General features: G+C 43.1%; 1 protein-coding gene across 3 annotated transcripts in view; it reads left to right on the top strand.

Annotated features, from left to right (window-relative positions):
• Positions 1–14,211, top strand: part of LOC112224160 (ATP-dependent RNA helicase DHX8) — a 29,570-nt gene that overhangs the window by 13,145 nt on the left and 2,214 nt on the right. For 2 of the 3 annotated variants that reach the window (XM_042305901.1, XM_042305900.1), the window contains exons 10-21: positions 1,704–1,801; positions 1,921–2,068; positions 2,506–2,687; positions 2,831–3,025; positions 3,127–3,312; positions 3,396–3,606; positions 3,727–3,908; positions 4,040–4,180; positions 4,610–4,765; positions 7,716–7,853; positions 8,109–8,237; positions 13,038–13,234. In XM_042305901.1, the coding sequence (XP_042161835.1) occupies positions 1,704–1,801; positions 1,921–2,068; positions 2,506–2,687; positions 2,831–3,025; positions 3,127–3,312; positions 3,396–3,606; positions 3,727–3,908; positions 4,040–4,180; positions 4,610–4,765; positions 7,716–7,853; positions 8,109–8,237; positions 13,038–13,234 (1,963 nt within the window). Of the gene's footprint in view, positions 1–1,703; positions 1,802–1,882; positions 2,069–2,505; positions 2,688–2,830; positions 3,026–3,126; positions 3,313–3,395; positions 3,607–3,726; positions 3,909–4,039; positions 4,181–4,609; positions 4,766–7,715; positions 7,854–8,108; positions 8,238–13,037; positions 13,235–14,211 lie in introns of those variants that run through there. The other variant, XM_042305902.1, reaches the window with a different exon arrangement.

Below are 14,211 nucleotides of genomic sequence, written 5' to 3'. Positions count from 1 at the left end.
AACAAAGTAAGCGTAAACAAACACAATATAGATTCAAACTAGTTTTGATATCATGGATGGTCAGTCCTTGCATCCAATGCTCTGTGCGTGAATTTGCATTTCTCCAGCTTTTTACTGAAACGGGTGGGGAGAACGCTTTGTTACTGTTTCAAATTATGATTACCACTTTAAACCGTCATTGTATATGGTCATCTTTACATGAATAGGCAAAGTTGGCAGCTCATTTTGTAAAAAAGGACCGCAATCATTTTGCCCAACTGCATTGTTGGAGGAAAAGAGAAGCTCACTCCGTGAAACATTTACTTGAGATGTTCAACTTCAAGAACAACACATTTCAGCTTTTTGGTATAAGAACCGTGTTGCGGTTTCACTTTAAAGTTATGGTTAGACGTGCCGCTGTCCTTTTGAACACACATACTCCTGTCCTCATTACTACCTGTTCCATTTTAAGACTGGGTGTTCTCTCTTGAGTAAGGGAACATTCCGTTCTGTATGCAGCCACAGCCATGCTGCATTCTCATATAGGCTTCCACAAATAACCCATAACGCACACACACCTAAGTTTTCATCAACTGTGAAATCAAGTCTCCATTGTGTGGGTAGAATGGGTTCATTTCGTAAAATTGCTACAATTTAGGTGATAAAAGGGGATTTCAACAGTATCCCCTTTTTAACCTTGTCAATGGTCTATGTGGCTTTAGAATGCAGGTGATTGACTGAGAATTATACCTGCAGTGATATTATGCTTAAAAGAACATTTAAATTGATACATTATAATATATTTAAAGTGGCAGACACATTTTTTTTTGTTCCTATGGATGAATAGAATCAGCAACCAATGAAACAACCTGGGGTCTATTCATTAGTCGCTCACCGTAGCAAAAATTTTTATTACTCTAAACGGGTAATGTTACGCCATGTTTGTCACATTTCCTCATCTCCCCGCCCACTGCCCAGTAAGCTATTTGCTCATACTAGAAAGCACAACTTTGGCTATATTGTTAAGCTTATAGAGCAATGGACACAATCAGGACTAGCTCACAGAAATTCACCAGACAAGTCTCCATTGTATGGATAGAATGGTTTAATTGGTCAAATTGCTACAACTTAGACAATAAAAGTGAATTTTATCGCCTGACCTCTACCTGCTGTGACCTTTTGTGGCATAAGAATGCGGGTGATTGACTGCAAATTATACTAACCTGCAGTGACATTATGCTGGAAGAACATTACATTGATTCATGACGATATTTGCCTACCATTTAGGGGACGGAGGGAAGAATTGACATGAAATGGAAATATTTCTTCAACAACAAATATGAACATTTTTGTAGCTTTTTTTATGACCAGATAGTAGAAACTGGCAACCATGTCCACATCCAGGCTGTTCCATACACACTCGCACTCGCTCAGAGAAGTCCGCTTAGAGTCGCCCAGCTCCTGAGCTCCATCAGAAGCAGATTTTAATTTTCGAATGGAAAATTAATGTCTTCATGCAATAAATGTTCGAATAAAATCGTATCGCATCAATTTCGTCCTCCTAATCAAACTGAATCGCTTCAAACTAAAACGTATCGTTTCTGTATCGCATTGGAGCTCGTGTATCTAGATGTGTGTCGAACCGTCTTTGAAAGGGAAGATGCACACCCCTAGAAAGCATACATTGACTGCAGTGTCCTAAGTGCAAATTTTATTTCATTCAGATCAGGACCTGGAGATTGAGCTGGTGGAGGAGGAGCCTCCGTTCCTGAGAGGACACACTAAACAGAGTATGGACATGAGCCCTGTCAAGATTGTTAAGGTATGTTTTATATTCCTCTGCACCACGCTACTTTCATCCTACCTTTTTCTAGGCCTAACTGTTTTCTCCTGTCCCGTGTAGTGTGAACAAATGCCGTTCTCTCGGTTTGCCTCTGTCAGAATCCAGATGGCTCGCTGTCCCAGGCAGCCATGATGCAGAGTGCTTTGGCTAAGGAGAGGAGAGAGGTGAAGCAGGCTCAGCGAATGGCTGAGATGGACTGCATACCTATTGGCCTCAACAAGCACTGGGTAGACCCCCTGCCTGACTGTAAGGACCTGGACCACACATAAGCAGTGCATTAGGGATGCCAGACATACAGTATACTTTCCAACCATGCGGTTTATCATGCTTCCCTTTCTGCCCTCCACAAGGTCACTACCACATAGTAAAACACGGTCCTGTCCAGTGTTCCTCCTCGGCTACTCTTCCTGGGGTTCACATGAAACTTGACATAATACCGACCATTAATAGACAGCACTACATCAATAGTTATCTGGTTTCCTTTAGCATCCTAACAGGCCGGATAGAGTGGCCTGCTGTAGTGTGCCGTGTCCTCCATGGCCCAGGGTTACAGGGGAGGCTTTGTGGGTGTAAAGGTTCCTCCCAGGATCCTAGACTGGGTCTGGATCACCAGTCATCTGAAGGGTTGGAGGTTAAATATCACACCAGTTCATCTCAATTAAAGACGCTTCCCTCTTACACAGTTGATGGAAGGCAGATTGCAGCCAACATGAGAGGAATTGGCATGATGCCAGACGGCGTCCCGGAGTGGAAGAAACATGCCTTTGGAGGCAACCAGGCCTCTTATGGCAAGAAGACAGTGCTTTCCATCCTGGAGCAGAGAGAGAGCCTGCCCATCTTCAAGCTCAAAGAGCAGCTCATACAGGTTTGTAATAGTAATTTCCCTATAGGGAGAAATAAAGTTGTCAACATTGCTTTATTTCTAATGTTACCCTGCTTCATTGTGACCTCAACAGTTTCAATGATCCATTTTATCTGACTTTGGTCACCTCTCTTTTCCATTATTAGGCTGTCCACGATAATCAGATCCTGATTGTGGTTGGAGAGACTGGCTCTGGGAAAACTACCCAGATCACCCAGTACCTGGCCGAGGCGGGCTACTCCGCTCGGGGGAAGATCGGCTGCACTCAGCCCCGTCGTGTGGCAGCCATGTCCGTGGCCAAGAGAGTCTCTGAAGAGTACGGTTGCTGTCTGGGCCAGGAGGTGAGTGAGCAGTTTTAGCTTGGTATTCCTTATAATTTGCTTATAGACAATGACTTCCTTTTTTGAGGGACCTCTCACCTCTCAATTCTTTTCCACACCAGGTGGGCTACACCATCCGTTTTGAGGACTGCACCAGCCCTGAGACAGTGATCAAGTACATGACACATGGAATGCTGCAGAGGGAATGTCTGATAGATCCGGACATGGGTCAGTACACCATCATCATGTTGGACGAGGCCCACGAGAGGACCATCCATACTGACGTGCTCTTTGGTCTGCTCAAGAAGGTATACCAGGGTCTTGTTCAGAACAGTCTAAATATTTCCTTCACTGTGTGTTAATTCCTTTGAATTCTCTCTGTCAATTTCAGACAGTGAAGAAACGCCCAGACATGAAGCTGATTGTGTCCTCAGCGACACTAGATGCCGTCAAGTTCTCCCAGTACTTCTTCGAGGCGCCCATCTTTACCATCCCAGGACGCACTTTCCCAGTGGAGGTGCTCTACTGCAAAGAGCCTGAGACGGACTACCTGGACGCCAGTCTCATCACCGTCATGCAGATCCACCTGACCGAGCCTCCAGGTACGGTTCAAACACGGTTACAATGCATGCATCCGCAAGGACTGAACTCCTTGATTGACATCCGTAGTTAAGGATTCGGCGATCAGTGACCCATTGTCCTCTCTCGCTCCTTGTTTGCAGGTGATGTCCTGGTGTTTCTGACGGGTCAGGAGGAGATTGACACCGCTTGTGAGATCTTGTATGAACGGATGAAGTCTCTGGGACCTGAAGTGCCCGAACTCATCATTCTACCTGTCTACTCTGCGCTGCCAAGCGAGATGCAGACCCGTATCTTTGACCCTGCTCCCCCCGGCAGCAGGAAGGTATCAGTCGTGCCCACCCAAACACAAACCAGAACGGTCCCAAAACCACACACACAATCTCCTGCTGCCACACATGCCCGATATCGGAGGTAGGACTAAGCCTAATCATTTTGTGTTATTTGATTCTGCAGGTAATCATTGCCACTAACATTGCTGAGACGTCTCTGACTATTGATGGGATTTACTATGTGGTGGACCCAGGCTTTGTGAAGCAGAATGTCTACAATTCCAAGACTGGCGTCGACCAATTAGTGGTGACCCCCATATCACAGGTAGGTTGAATAAGACATATGCAGATATCATTATCATACATGGAGAAGGAACACTGAAAACGTTGAACGCCTGCTCTTTCCATGACATAGACTGACCAGGTGAATCCATGTGAAAAGCTATGATCCCTTATTGATTTATTTTGTTAAATCCACTTCAATCAGTGTAGATAAACGGGGGGAGACAGGTGAAATAAGTCTTTTTAAGCCTTGGGACAATCTGAGACATGGATCGTGTGTTTGCCATTCAGAGGGTGAGTGGGCAAGACAAAAGATTTAAGTGCTTTTGAACGGGGTATGGTAGTAGGTGCCAGGCGCACCGTTTTGTGTCAAGAATTGCAACGCTGCTGTGTTTTTCACACTCCGTGTTCTTTGTGTAGTCCAGAGCATTGACATCCAATCTAAATGAATTGCTTTCTCTATATTTCTCAGGCCCAAGCCAAGCAGCGTTCTGGTAGGGCTGGAAGAACTGGCCCTGGGAAATGCTACCGGCTATTTACAGAGAGAGCCTACAGAGACGAGATGCTCACCAGCAATGTGCCTGAAATCCAGAGAACAAACCTGGCCAGTACCATGCTGTCTCTCAAGGTACGTAACACATACAGCCAGACACTGACTGGCCTACAACGTTTCTGTAACCATGGGCCCTCATTAACAATTGCAACACTCTTTTTCTTAAAATATTTTTATATATATTTTCTTGTATTATGCCCCAAGCCCACTCTCTACTGTTTGGAGGACTAGATGGAAAACACATTGAATATTAATATATACAGTGCATTCAGTATTCAGACTTTCCCCTTCCCTTTTTCCACATTTTGTTACATTACAGCCTTATTCTATATATACACATAGTACCAGTCAAAAGTTTGGACAACTACTCATTCCAGGGTTTTTCTTTATTTTTTACTATTTTCTACATTGTAGAATAATAGTGAAGACGTCATAACTATGAAAGATCACACATGGAATCATGTAGTAACCAAAAAAGTGTTAAACAAATCAAAATATATGATATATTTGACATTCTTCAAAGTAGCCACCCTTTGCCTTGATGATAGCTTTGCAAACTTTTGGCATTCTCTAAACTAGCTTCACATGGAATGCTTGGACATGACATGGACATGACGTTTGGCATTCAGGTCAAAGAGTTCAATCTTGGTTTCATCAGAACAGAGAATCTTGTTTGTCATGGTCTGAGTCTTTAGGTGCCTATTGGCAAACGCCAAGCGTAAAGGCCTGATTGGTGGAGAGCTGCAGAGATGGTTGTCCTTCTGGAAGGTTCTCCCATTTCAACAAAGGTCCCTGACCAAGACCCTTCTCCCCCAATTGCTCAGTTTGGCCGGGCAGCCAGCTCTAGGAAGGTCTTGGTGGTTCCAAACTCCTTCCATTTAAGAATGATGGAGGCCACTGTGTTCTTGGGAATCTTCAATGCTGCAGAAATGATTTGGTACCCTTCCCCAGATCGGTGCCTTGACACAATCCTGTCTCAGTGCTCTACAGACAATTCCTTCAACCTCAGGGCCTGGTTTTTGCTCTGACATGCACTGTCAACTGTGGGACCTCATATAGACAGGTGTGTGCCTTTCCAAATCATGTCCAATCAATTGAATTTACCACAGGTGGACTCCAATCAAGTTGTAGAACCATCGCAAGGATGATCAATGGAAACAGGTTGCACGATTCTCATAGCAAAGGGTCTGAATACTTATGTAAATAAGTTATTTTTAAATTAATAATACATGTCAAAAAAATCTCTTCACTTTTTCATTATGGGGTATTGTGTGGAGATTGATGAGGAACATTTTTTATTTAATCAATTTTTAGAATAAGGCTCTCACGTAACAATGTGGAAAAAGTCCAGGGGTCTGAATACTTTCCGAATGCGCTATATGTGATATATTTTATTTATTTAGATGTGTGTATAAGTGATAATGCCCTCGAATCCGGTGTTTGGAGGATATATTGGCACGGGTGTTAGGCCCTCGACTTTGTCTCGGCCCAGCAAACCATGCCAATATATCCACCAAACACCAGCTTCGAGGACATTATCACTTTTATACAACTGGTTACCAACATATTCAAGTAACGATTGACATTTTCATTTTAAAACATTATTTGGGTGAATTTCTTTATACTATTTCATCCTTCCACAAGATATAATCCCGACACACATCTAAGGTTGCTACCCAAGCCGGCCAGTCGTTCATTCTATCGGTTCGGTTGCTAGAGTGTTTTTGGGTCGCATCCATAGATACAGAACAGTCATTCGTTCTAAAGGTTCCATTGCCATACTGGCTGGCAACGTTCTTATCCCTTGCTTGCTAGCTAGCCAACTACGGCTAACTTAGTCTCGTCAAAAAGTACAGCCAGAGCCTCCCGGGTTTGCGCAGTGGTTAAGTGCGCTGTATTGCAGCGCCAGCTGTGCCATCAGGGTTCGCGCCCAGGCTCTGTCGTAACCGGCCGCGACCGGGAGGTCCGTGGGGCGACGCACAATTGGCCTAGCGTCGTCCGGGTTAGGGAGGGCTTGGCCGGTAGGGATGTCCTTGTCTCATCGCGCACCAGCGACTCCGGGCGCAGTGCGCGCTAAACCAAGGTTACCAGGTGCACGGTGTTTCCTCCGACACATTGGTGCGGCTGGCTTCCGGGTTGGATGCGCGCTGTGTTAAGAAGCAGTGCGGCTTGGTTGGGTTGTGTATCGGAGGACGCGTGACTTTCAACCTTCGTCTCTCCCGAGCCCGTACGGGAGTTGTAGCGATGAGACAAGATAGTAGCTACTAAAACAATTGGATACCACGAAATTGGGGAGAAAAAGGGGTCAAATTTAATATATATATTTCTTTTTTAAAGTGCAGCCAGAATGACAGCAACGTAGCTGCATTTGCATTTGTTCAAGCGGTTTTCTAGTGACATTTATTTAGCTAATGAGCTAATGAGGTGCAATTTTGCCTGGCATAGAAAATGCGCGCACTCATCATGTGCGCACTCATCAAGACACTGTTGTTCAGAGGAGCTAGCCAACAACGCAACTAACAATCTCTTCAAACCGAAGCTGGAAAGACTGCAAACTAGCTGCACTTCGTTTTACCTTTTTTGTTTTGACATTTCTTCAAACGCCGTCTGCCTGCCTGTCCCGTCCCGACACGTTCATTTCTATGGGACAGCTGGAGATCGAATTTGAATATTGAAACAGTGTTACAAATGTCAGAGAGACAGACACCAAGGTTTATACAAATCTCTGCTGTTGAAAACTAAATGTTAGTCTAAAAGAAATTTGAGAATGTCTAGATGCTTTTTATAGTGGAGATCAAGTTTATAAAGTGCCTGGCTGGGCTGATGAGAAAGTGGATTGCGTAGTCAGATGGAACAGAGTAAATAGGCATTTTAACATCATAGATTTAGCCAGTGGTAATTTGTGGAATAGACATCAGCTGGAATGCAGTTTTAACTAATCAGCATTCAGGATTAGAACCACCCGTTATATATATATATATATAGATATATATATCTTCCAATGCCATCCCTTTACTTCCTTCAGGCCATGGGCATCAATGACCTGCTATCGTTTGATTTCATGGACGCTCCACCCATGGAGACAATGATCACAGCCATGGAGCAGCTCTACACTTTAGGGGCTCTGGATGATGAGGGGTTGCTCACTCGCCTTGGACGCAGGGTAAGATGGAGTATTGAACAACAAGCGATCTATTCAATGTATTGAAGATGAAAATCAGGCAAGCAATTATATTTGAATTGATGCAGTAGTTAATATGAAAAATTGAAAAACATGTATTAAAATTTGGAAGTTCATGGTCATTGAATTGTCTGAGTTAAAATTGACTTGACCCCAACCACAATATTGTTGTTATGAATGTGGTTAAATGTTATACACTTCCCCATTCCTCTCCCTCTGTCTCTATGTTTGTATCAGATGGCGGAGTTCCCTCTGGAGCCCATGCTGTGTAAGATGCTGATCATGTCCGTCCACCTGGGCTGCAGTGAGGAGATGCTCACCATCGTCTCCATGCTGTCTGTGCAGAACGTCTTCTACAGGCCCAAGGTACGGCAAATCACCGGTCCATAAATACTGTGTAACCAGGCCAGTGTGTTAACTGAAATATTACATAAAAACCATGCACGGATAAAATAAATAACCTTCTGCAGCTCGACAATGATGGTAGCTATTCAAATTAGAATACTGTAGTCTGGCTTTTTTATGGCAGTTTTGGAGCAGTGGCTTCTTCCTTGCTGAGTGGCCTTTCAGGTTGTTGATATAGGAATCGTTTTGCTAGAAAAGTATCTATATCCACAGTAAAACGAATCCTATATCAAAAAAGTATCTAGAAAAGTATATCCACAGTAAAACGAGTCTGACCGACTGGGATTGTGATACAGTGAAATAATAGACTTGTGTCATGCACAAAATAGATGTTTTAACCGACTTGCCAAAACTATAGTTTGTTAACAAGAAATGTGTGGAGTGGTTGCAAAACAAGTTTTAATGAATACAACCTAAGGGTACAGTCATAGCCAAAAGTTTTGAGAACGACAAATATTAATTTAATATTAATTTCCACAAAGTTTGCTGCTTCAGTGTCTTTGGATATTTTTTGTCAGCTGTTACTATGGAATACTGAAGTATAATACAAGCATTTCATGAGTGTCAAAGGCTTTTTATTGACAATTACATGAAGTTGAAGAGTCAATTTTTGCAGTGTTGACCCTTCTTTTTCAAGACCTTTGCAATTTGCCCTGGCATGCTGTCAATTAACTTCTGGGCCACAGTTTGTCAGAATTTGTGGGGTTTTGATTGACCACAAGTTCTCAATGGGATTAAGGTTTGAGGAGTTTCCTGGCCATGGACCCAAAATATATTGATATTTTTGTTCCCCAAGCCACTAAGTTATCACTTTTTCCTTATGGCAAGGTGCTCCGTCATCAAAGGCATTGTTCGTCACCAAACTGTTCCTGGATGGTTGGGAGAAGTTGCTCTCGGAGGATGTGTTTTTGTGAGTGAGCCCACTCCCTTGGCTGAGAAGCAACCCCACACATGGATGGTGTCAGGATGCTTTACTGTTGGCATGACACAGGACTGATGGTAGCGCTCACCCTGTCTTCTCCGGACAAGCTTTTTTCCGGATGCAACAATCGGAAAGGGGATTCATCAGAGAAAATGACTTTACCTCAGTCCTCAGCAGTCCAATCCCTGTACCTTTTGTAGAATATCAGTTGCTGCCCTTCTTTGCTGCCCTTCTTGACCCCAGGCCATCCTCCAAAAGTCATCGCCTCAATGCGTGCAGATGCATTCACACCTGCCTGCTGCCATTCCTGAGCAAGCTGCCCTGATGTTGTGTTGCCCTGATCCTGCAGCTGAATCAACTTTAGGAGATGGTCCTGGTGCTTGCTGGACTTTCTTGGACGCCCTGAAGCCGCCTTCACAACAATTGAACCGCTCTCCTTGAAGTTCTTGATGATCCGATAAATGGTTGATTTAGGTGCAATCTTACCGGCAGCAATATCCTTGCCTGTGAAGCCTTTTTTGTGCAAAGCAATGATGACGGCACGTGTTTCCTTGCAGGTAACCATGGTTGACAGAGAAAGAACAGTGATTCCAAGCACCACCCTCCTTTTGAAGCTTCCAGTCTGTTATTCGTACTCAATCAGCATGACAGAGTGATCTCCAGCCTTGTCCTTGTCAACACTCACACCTGTGTTAACCTCTCTGGGATATGTGGGACGGTAGCAACCCACCTCGCTAACAGCCAGTGAAAGTGCGTGTTTGGCACAATTTGGCCAAATTCAAAACAACAAAAATCTCATTATTAAAATTCCTCAATCATACAAGTATTTTACACCATTTTAAAGATAAAATTCTCGTTAATCCAGCCACAGTGTCTGATTTCAAAATACTTTACAGCGAAAGCACCACAAACGATTACGTTAGGTCACCACCAACTCACAGAAAAACACAGCCATATTTCCAGCCAAAGAGAGGAGTCACAAAAAGCACAAATGGAGGTCAAATGAATCACTAACCTTTGATGATCATCATCAGATGACACTCATAGGACTTCATCTTACACAATATACATGTATGTTTTGTTCGTTAAAGTGCATATTTATATAAAAAAAATCTCATTTCACATTGGCGTGTTACGTTCAGTAGTTCTAAAACATGCGATTGTGCCGAGAGCCACATCTATTTACAGAAATACTCATTATAAATGTTGATGAAAATACAACTAATATACATGAAAGTAGAGATATACTTCCCATAAAGGCAACCAGTGTCAGATTTCAAAAAAACTTTACGGAAAAAGCAAACCATGCAATAATCTTGAGTATAGCTTTCAGACAACAAAGCAGCCAAAAAGATATCCGCCATACTGGGTAGTCAACATTAGTCATAAATAGCATTATAAATATTCACTTACCTTTGATGATCTTCATCAGAATGGACTCCCAGGAATCGCAGTTCCACAATAAATGTTTGTTTTGTTCGATAATGTCCATCATTTATGTCCAAATAGCTTCTTTTGTTAGGGCGTTTGGTAAACAAATCCAAAAGCTCGTTCAGGTCCCGCCGAACGTCGGACGAAAAGTTCAAAAGGTTCCGTTGCAGCCCGTAAAAACTTGTCAAACTAAGTATAGACTCAATCTTTAGGATGTTTTTTATCATAAATCTTCAATAATGTTCCATCCTGAGAATTCCTATGTCTGTAGAAAAGCAATGGAACGAGAGCTAACTCCCTTGTGACAGCGCCTCAGAGCCTGTGGCAATCTGCCAGACACCTGGCTCAAACAGCCCTTATGAGCCCCCACTTCACAGTAGAATCCTCAAACAAAGTTCTAGACTGTTGACATCTAGTGGAAGATGTAGGAAGGGCAACAACCAATATCCCACTGTATCTACAATAGGGGCAGAGTTTTAAAAAATTTAAAAAATACAAGCCTCAGATTTCCCACTTCCTGGTTGGATTTTTCTCAGGTTTTCGCCTGCTATATTAGTTCTGTTTTACTCACAGACATCAGTCAAATCAAATCAAATGTATTTATTTTTAATATAGCCCTTTGTACATCAGCTGATATCTCAAAGTGCTGTACAGAAACCCAGCCTAAAACCCCAAACAGCAAGCAATGCAGGTGTAGAAGCACGGTGGCTAGGAAAAACTCCCTAGAAAGGCCAAAACCTAGGAAGAAACCTAGAGAGGAACCAGGCTATGTGGGGTGGCCAGTCCTCATCTGGCTGTGCCGGGTGGAGATTATAACAGAACATGGCCAAGATGTTCAAATGTTCATAAATGACCAGCATGGTCGAATAATAATAAGGCAGAACAGTTGAAACTGGAGCAGCAGCACGGCCAGGTGTACTGGGGACAGCAAGGAGTCATCATGTCAGGTAGTCCTGGGGCATGGTCCTAGGGCTCAGGTCCTCCGAGAGAAAGAAAGAGAGAATTAGAGAGAGCATATGTGGGGGGGCCAGTCCTCTTCTGGCTGTGCCGGGTGGAGATTTTAACAGAACATGGCCAAGATGTTCAAATGTTCATAAATGACCAGCATGGTCGAATAATAATAAGGCAGAACAGTTTTCTATCCAATACTACTAATAATATGCATATATTAGCATCTGGGACTGAGTAGCAGGCAGTTTACACTGGGCACATTATTTATCCAAGCTACTCAATACTGCCCCCCTGTCACCAAGAAGTTAACGAGAGAATCACTGACATGATGTCAGCTGGTCCTTTTGTGGCAGGGCTGAAATGCAGTGGAAATGTTTTTGGGGGATTCAGGTCATTTGCATGGCAAAGAGGGACTTTGCAATTAATTGCAATTCATCTGATCACTCTTCATAATATTCTGGAGTATATGCAAATTGCCATCATAGAAACAGAGGCATTAGGCTTTGTGAAAATATATATTTGTGTCATTCTCAACTTTTGGCCACGACTATGTAAACTTTCGACTTCAACTGTGTGTGTGTGTGTGTGTGTGTGTGTGTGTGTGTGTGTGTATATAACACACACACACACTACCGTTGAAGTTTGGGGTCACTTAGGAATGTCCTTTTTTTAAAGTTTTTTTTTAAAATGTCCATTAAAGTAACATCAAATTGATCAGAAATAAAGTGTAGACATTGTTAATGTTGTAAATGACTATTGTAGCTGGAAACGGCTGATTTATGGAATATCTACAGAGGCCCATTATCAGCAACCATCACTCCTGTGTTCCAATGGCACGTTGTGTTAGCTAATCCAAGTTTATCATTTTAAAAGGCTAATTTATTATTAGAAAACCCTTTTGCAATTATGTTAGCACAACTGAAAACTGTTGTTCTGATTAAAGAAGCAATAAAACTGGCCTTCTTTAGACTAGTTGAGTATCTGGAGCATCAGCATTTGTGGGTTCGATTACAGACTCAAAATGGCCAGAAACAAAGAACTTTCTTCTGAATCTCGTCAGTCTATTCTTGTTCTGAGAAATGAAGGCTATTCCATGCGAGATATTGCCAAGAAACTGAAGATCTCGTACAACGCTGTGTACTACTCCCTTTACAGAACAGCGTAAACTGGCTCTAACCAGAATAGAAAGAGGAGTGGGAGGCCATTGCGCATGCACCCTCTGTAGGATTAGAATACCCTTGGGCAGGGGGTGGTTTATGGGTTTACAACAATAATCAACTGCTGTCACAGCTGTCACATTTGTTGATGGTGGTGAATTATGGTTGACTGACTTTCCTAACTTGTCATATGTTGCTTGACATCTCCAACCATAATGAGACAGTTGTAGCCTAGTGTGATTTAATGTTGATCAGTTGGTGGCCAGGTCCTTATAGTAATTGTATTCTCTGGTGCCCCAGGACAAGCAGCAGATGGCTGACCAGAAGAAAGCTAAGTTCCACCAGGCCGAGGGAGACCACCTTACTCTGCTGGCTGTCTATAACTCCTGGAAGAACAACAAGTTCTCCAACCCCTGGTGCTTCGAGAACTTCATCCAGGCCCGTTCCTTGCGCAGAGCCCAGGATATCCGCAAACAGATGCTGGGTATCATGGACAGGTAGGACACTCATCATAAGCATATGTAATTAATTCTATATCCGGCAAAGTTCTCAAATGGTAGCTTTACTTGTGAGTCATATCAATCCTGTGACTCAAAGAAGCAATCTCTAGGGCCTCAATTTAACCTTATCTACAGTGCATTCGGAAAGTATTCAGACCCCTTGACTTTTTCCACCTTTTGTTATGTTACATCTTATTCTGAAATGTATTCCATTTGTTTTTTTTCCTCGTCAATCTACACACAATACCCCATAATGACAACGCAAAAACAGGTTTTTAGAATGTTTAGCAGATTTATTAAAAATAAAGACCTGAAATATCACATTTACATAAGTATTCAGAGCCTTTACTCAGTACTTTGTTGATGCACCTTTGGCAGCAATTACAGCCTTGAGTCTTCTTGGGTATTTACACATATTTTCAGGTCTCTCCAAAGATGTTCGATCGGGTTCAAGTCGGGGCTCCTGCTGGGCCATTCAAGGACATTCCAAAACTTGTCCCAAAGCCACTCTTTCATTGTCTTGGCTGTGTGCTGTTGGAAGGTGAACCTTCGCCCCCGTCTGAGGTCCTGAGTGCGCTGGTGCAGGTTTTCATCAAGGATCTCTCTCTGTACTTTACTCCGTTCATCTTTCCCTCGATTCGGAGTAGTTTCCCTGACACTGAAAACATTCCCCCATTCTCATGGTCTGAGAGTCCTTTAGGAACTTGTTGGCCAACTCCAAGCAGGCTGTCATGTGCCTTTTGACTGAGGGGTGATTTCCATCCACTCTACCATAAAGGCCTGATTGGTGGAGTGCTGCAGATGGGAGAACCTTCCAGAAGGACAGCCATCTCCACAGAGGAACTCTGGAGCTTTGTCAGAGTGACCATCGGGTTCTTCGTGGTTCCAAACTACTTGATTTTTAAGAATGATGGAGGCCACTGTTCTTGGGGACCTTCAATGCTGCAGAAATTATTTGGTACGCTTCCTCAGAT

This window comes from Oncorhynchus tshawytscha, linkage group LG25 (genome assembly GCF_018296145.1).
Source record: "Oncorhynchus tshawytscha isolate Ot180627B linkage group LG25, Otsh_v2.0, whole genome shotgun sequence".
Classification (NCBI taxonomy): Eukaryota; Metazoa; Chordata; class Actinopteri; order Salmoniformes; family Salmonidae; genus Oncorhynchus; species Oncorhynchus tshawytscha.
Note: the sequence above shows the minus strand (reverse complement) of the source record. Positions and strands in the feature narration are given on the sequence as shown.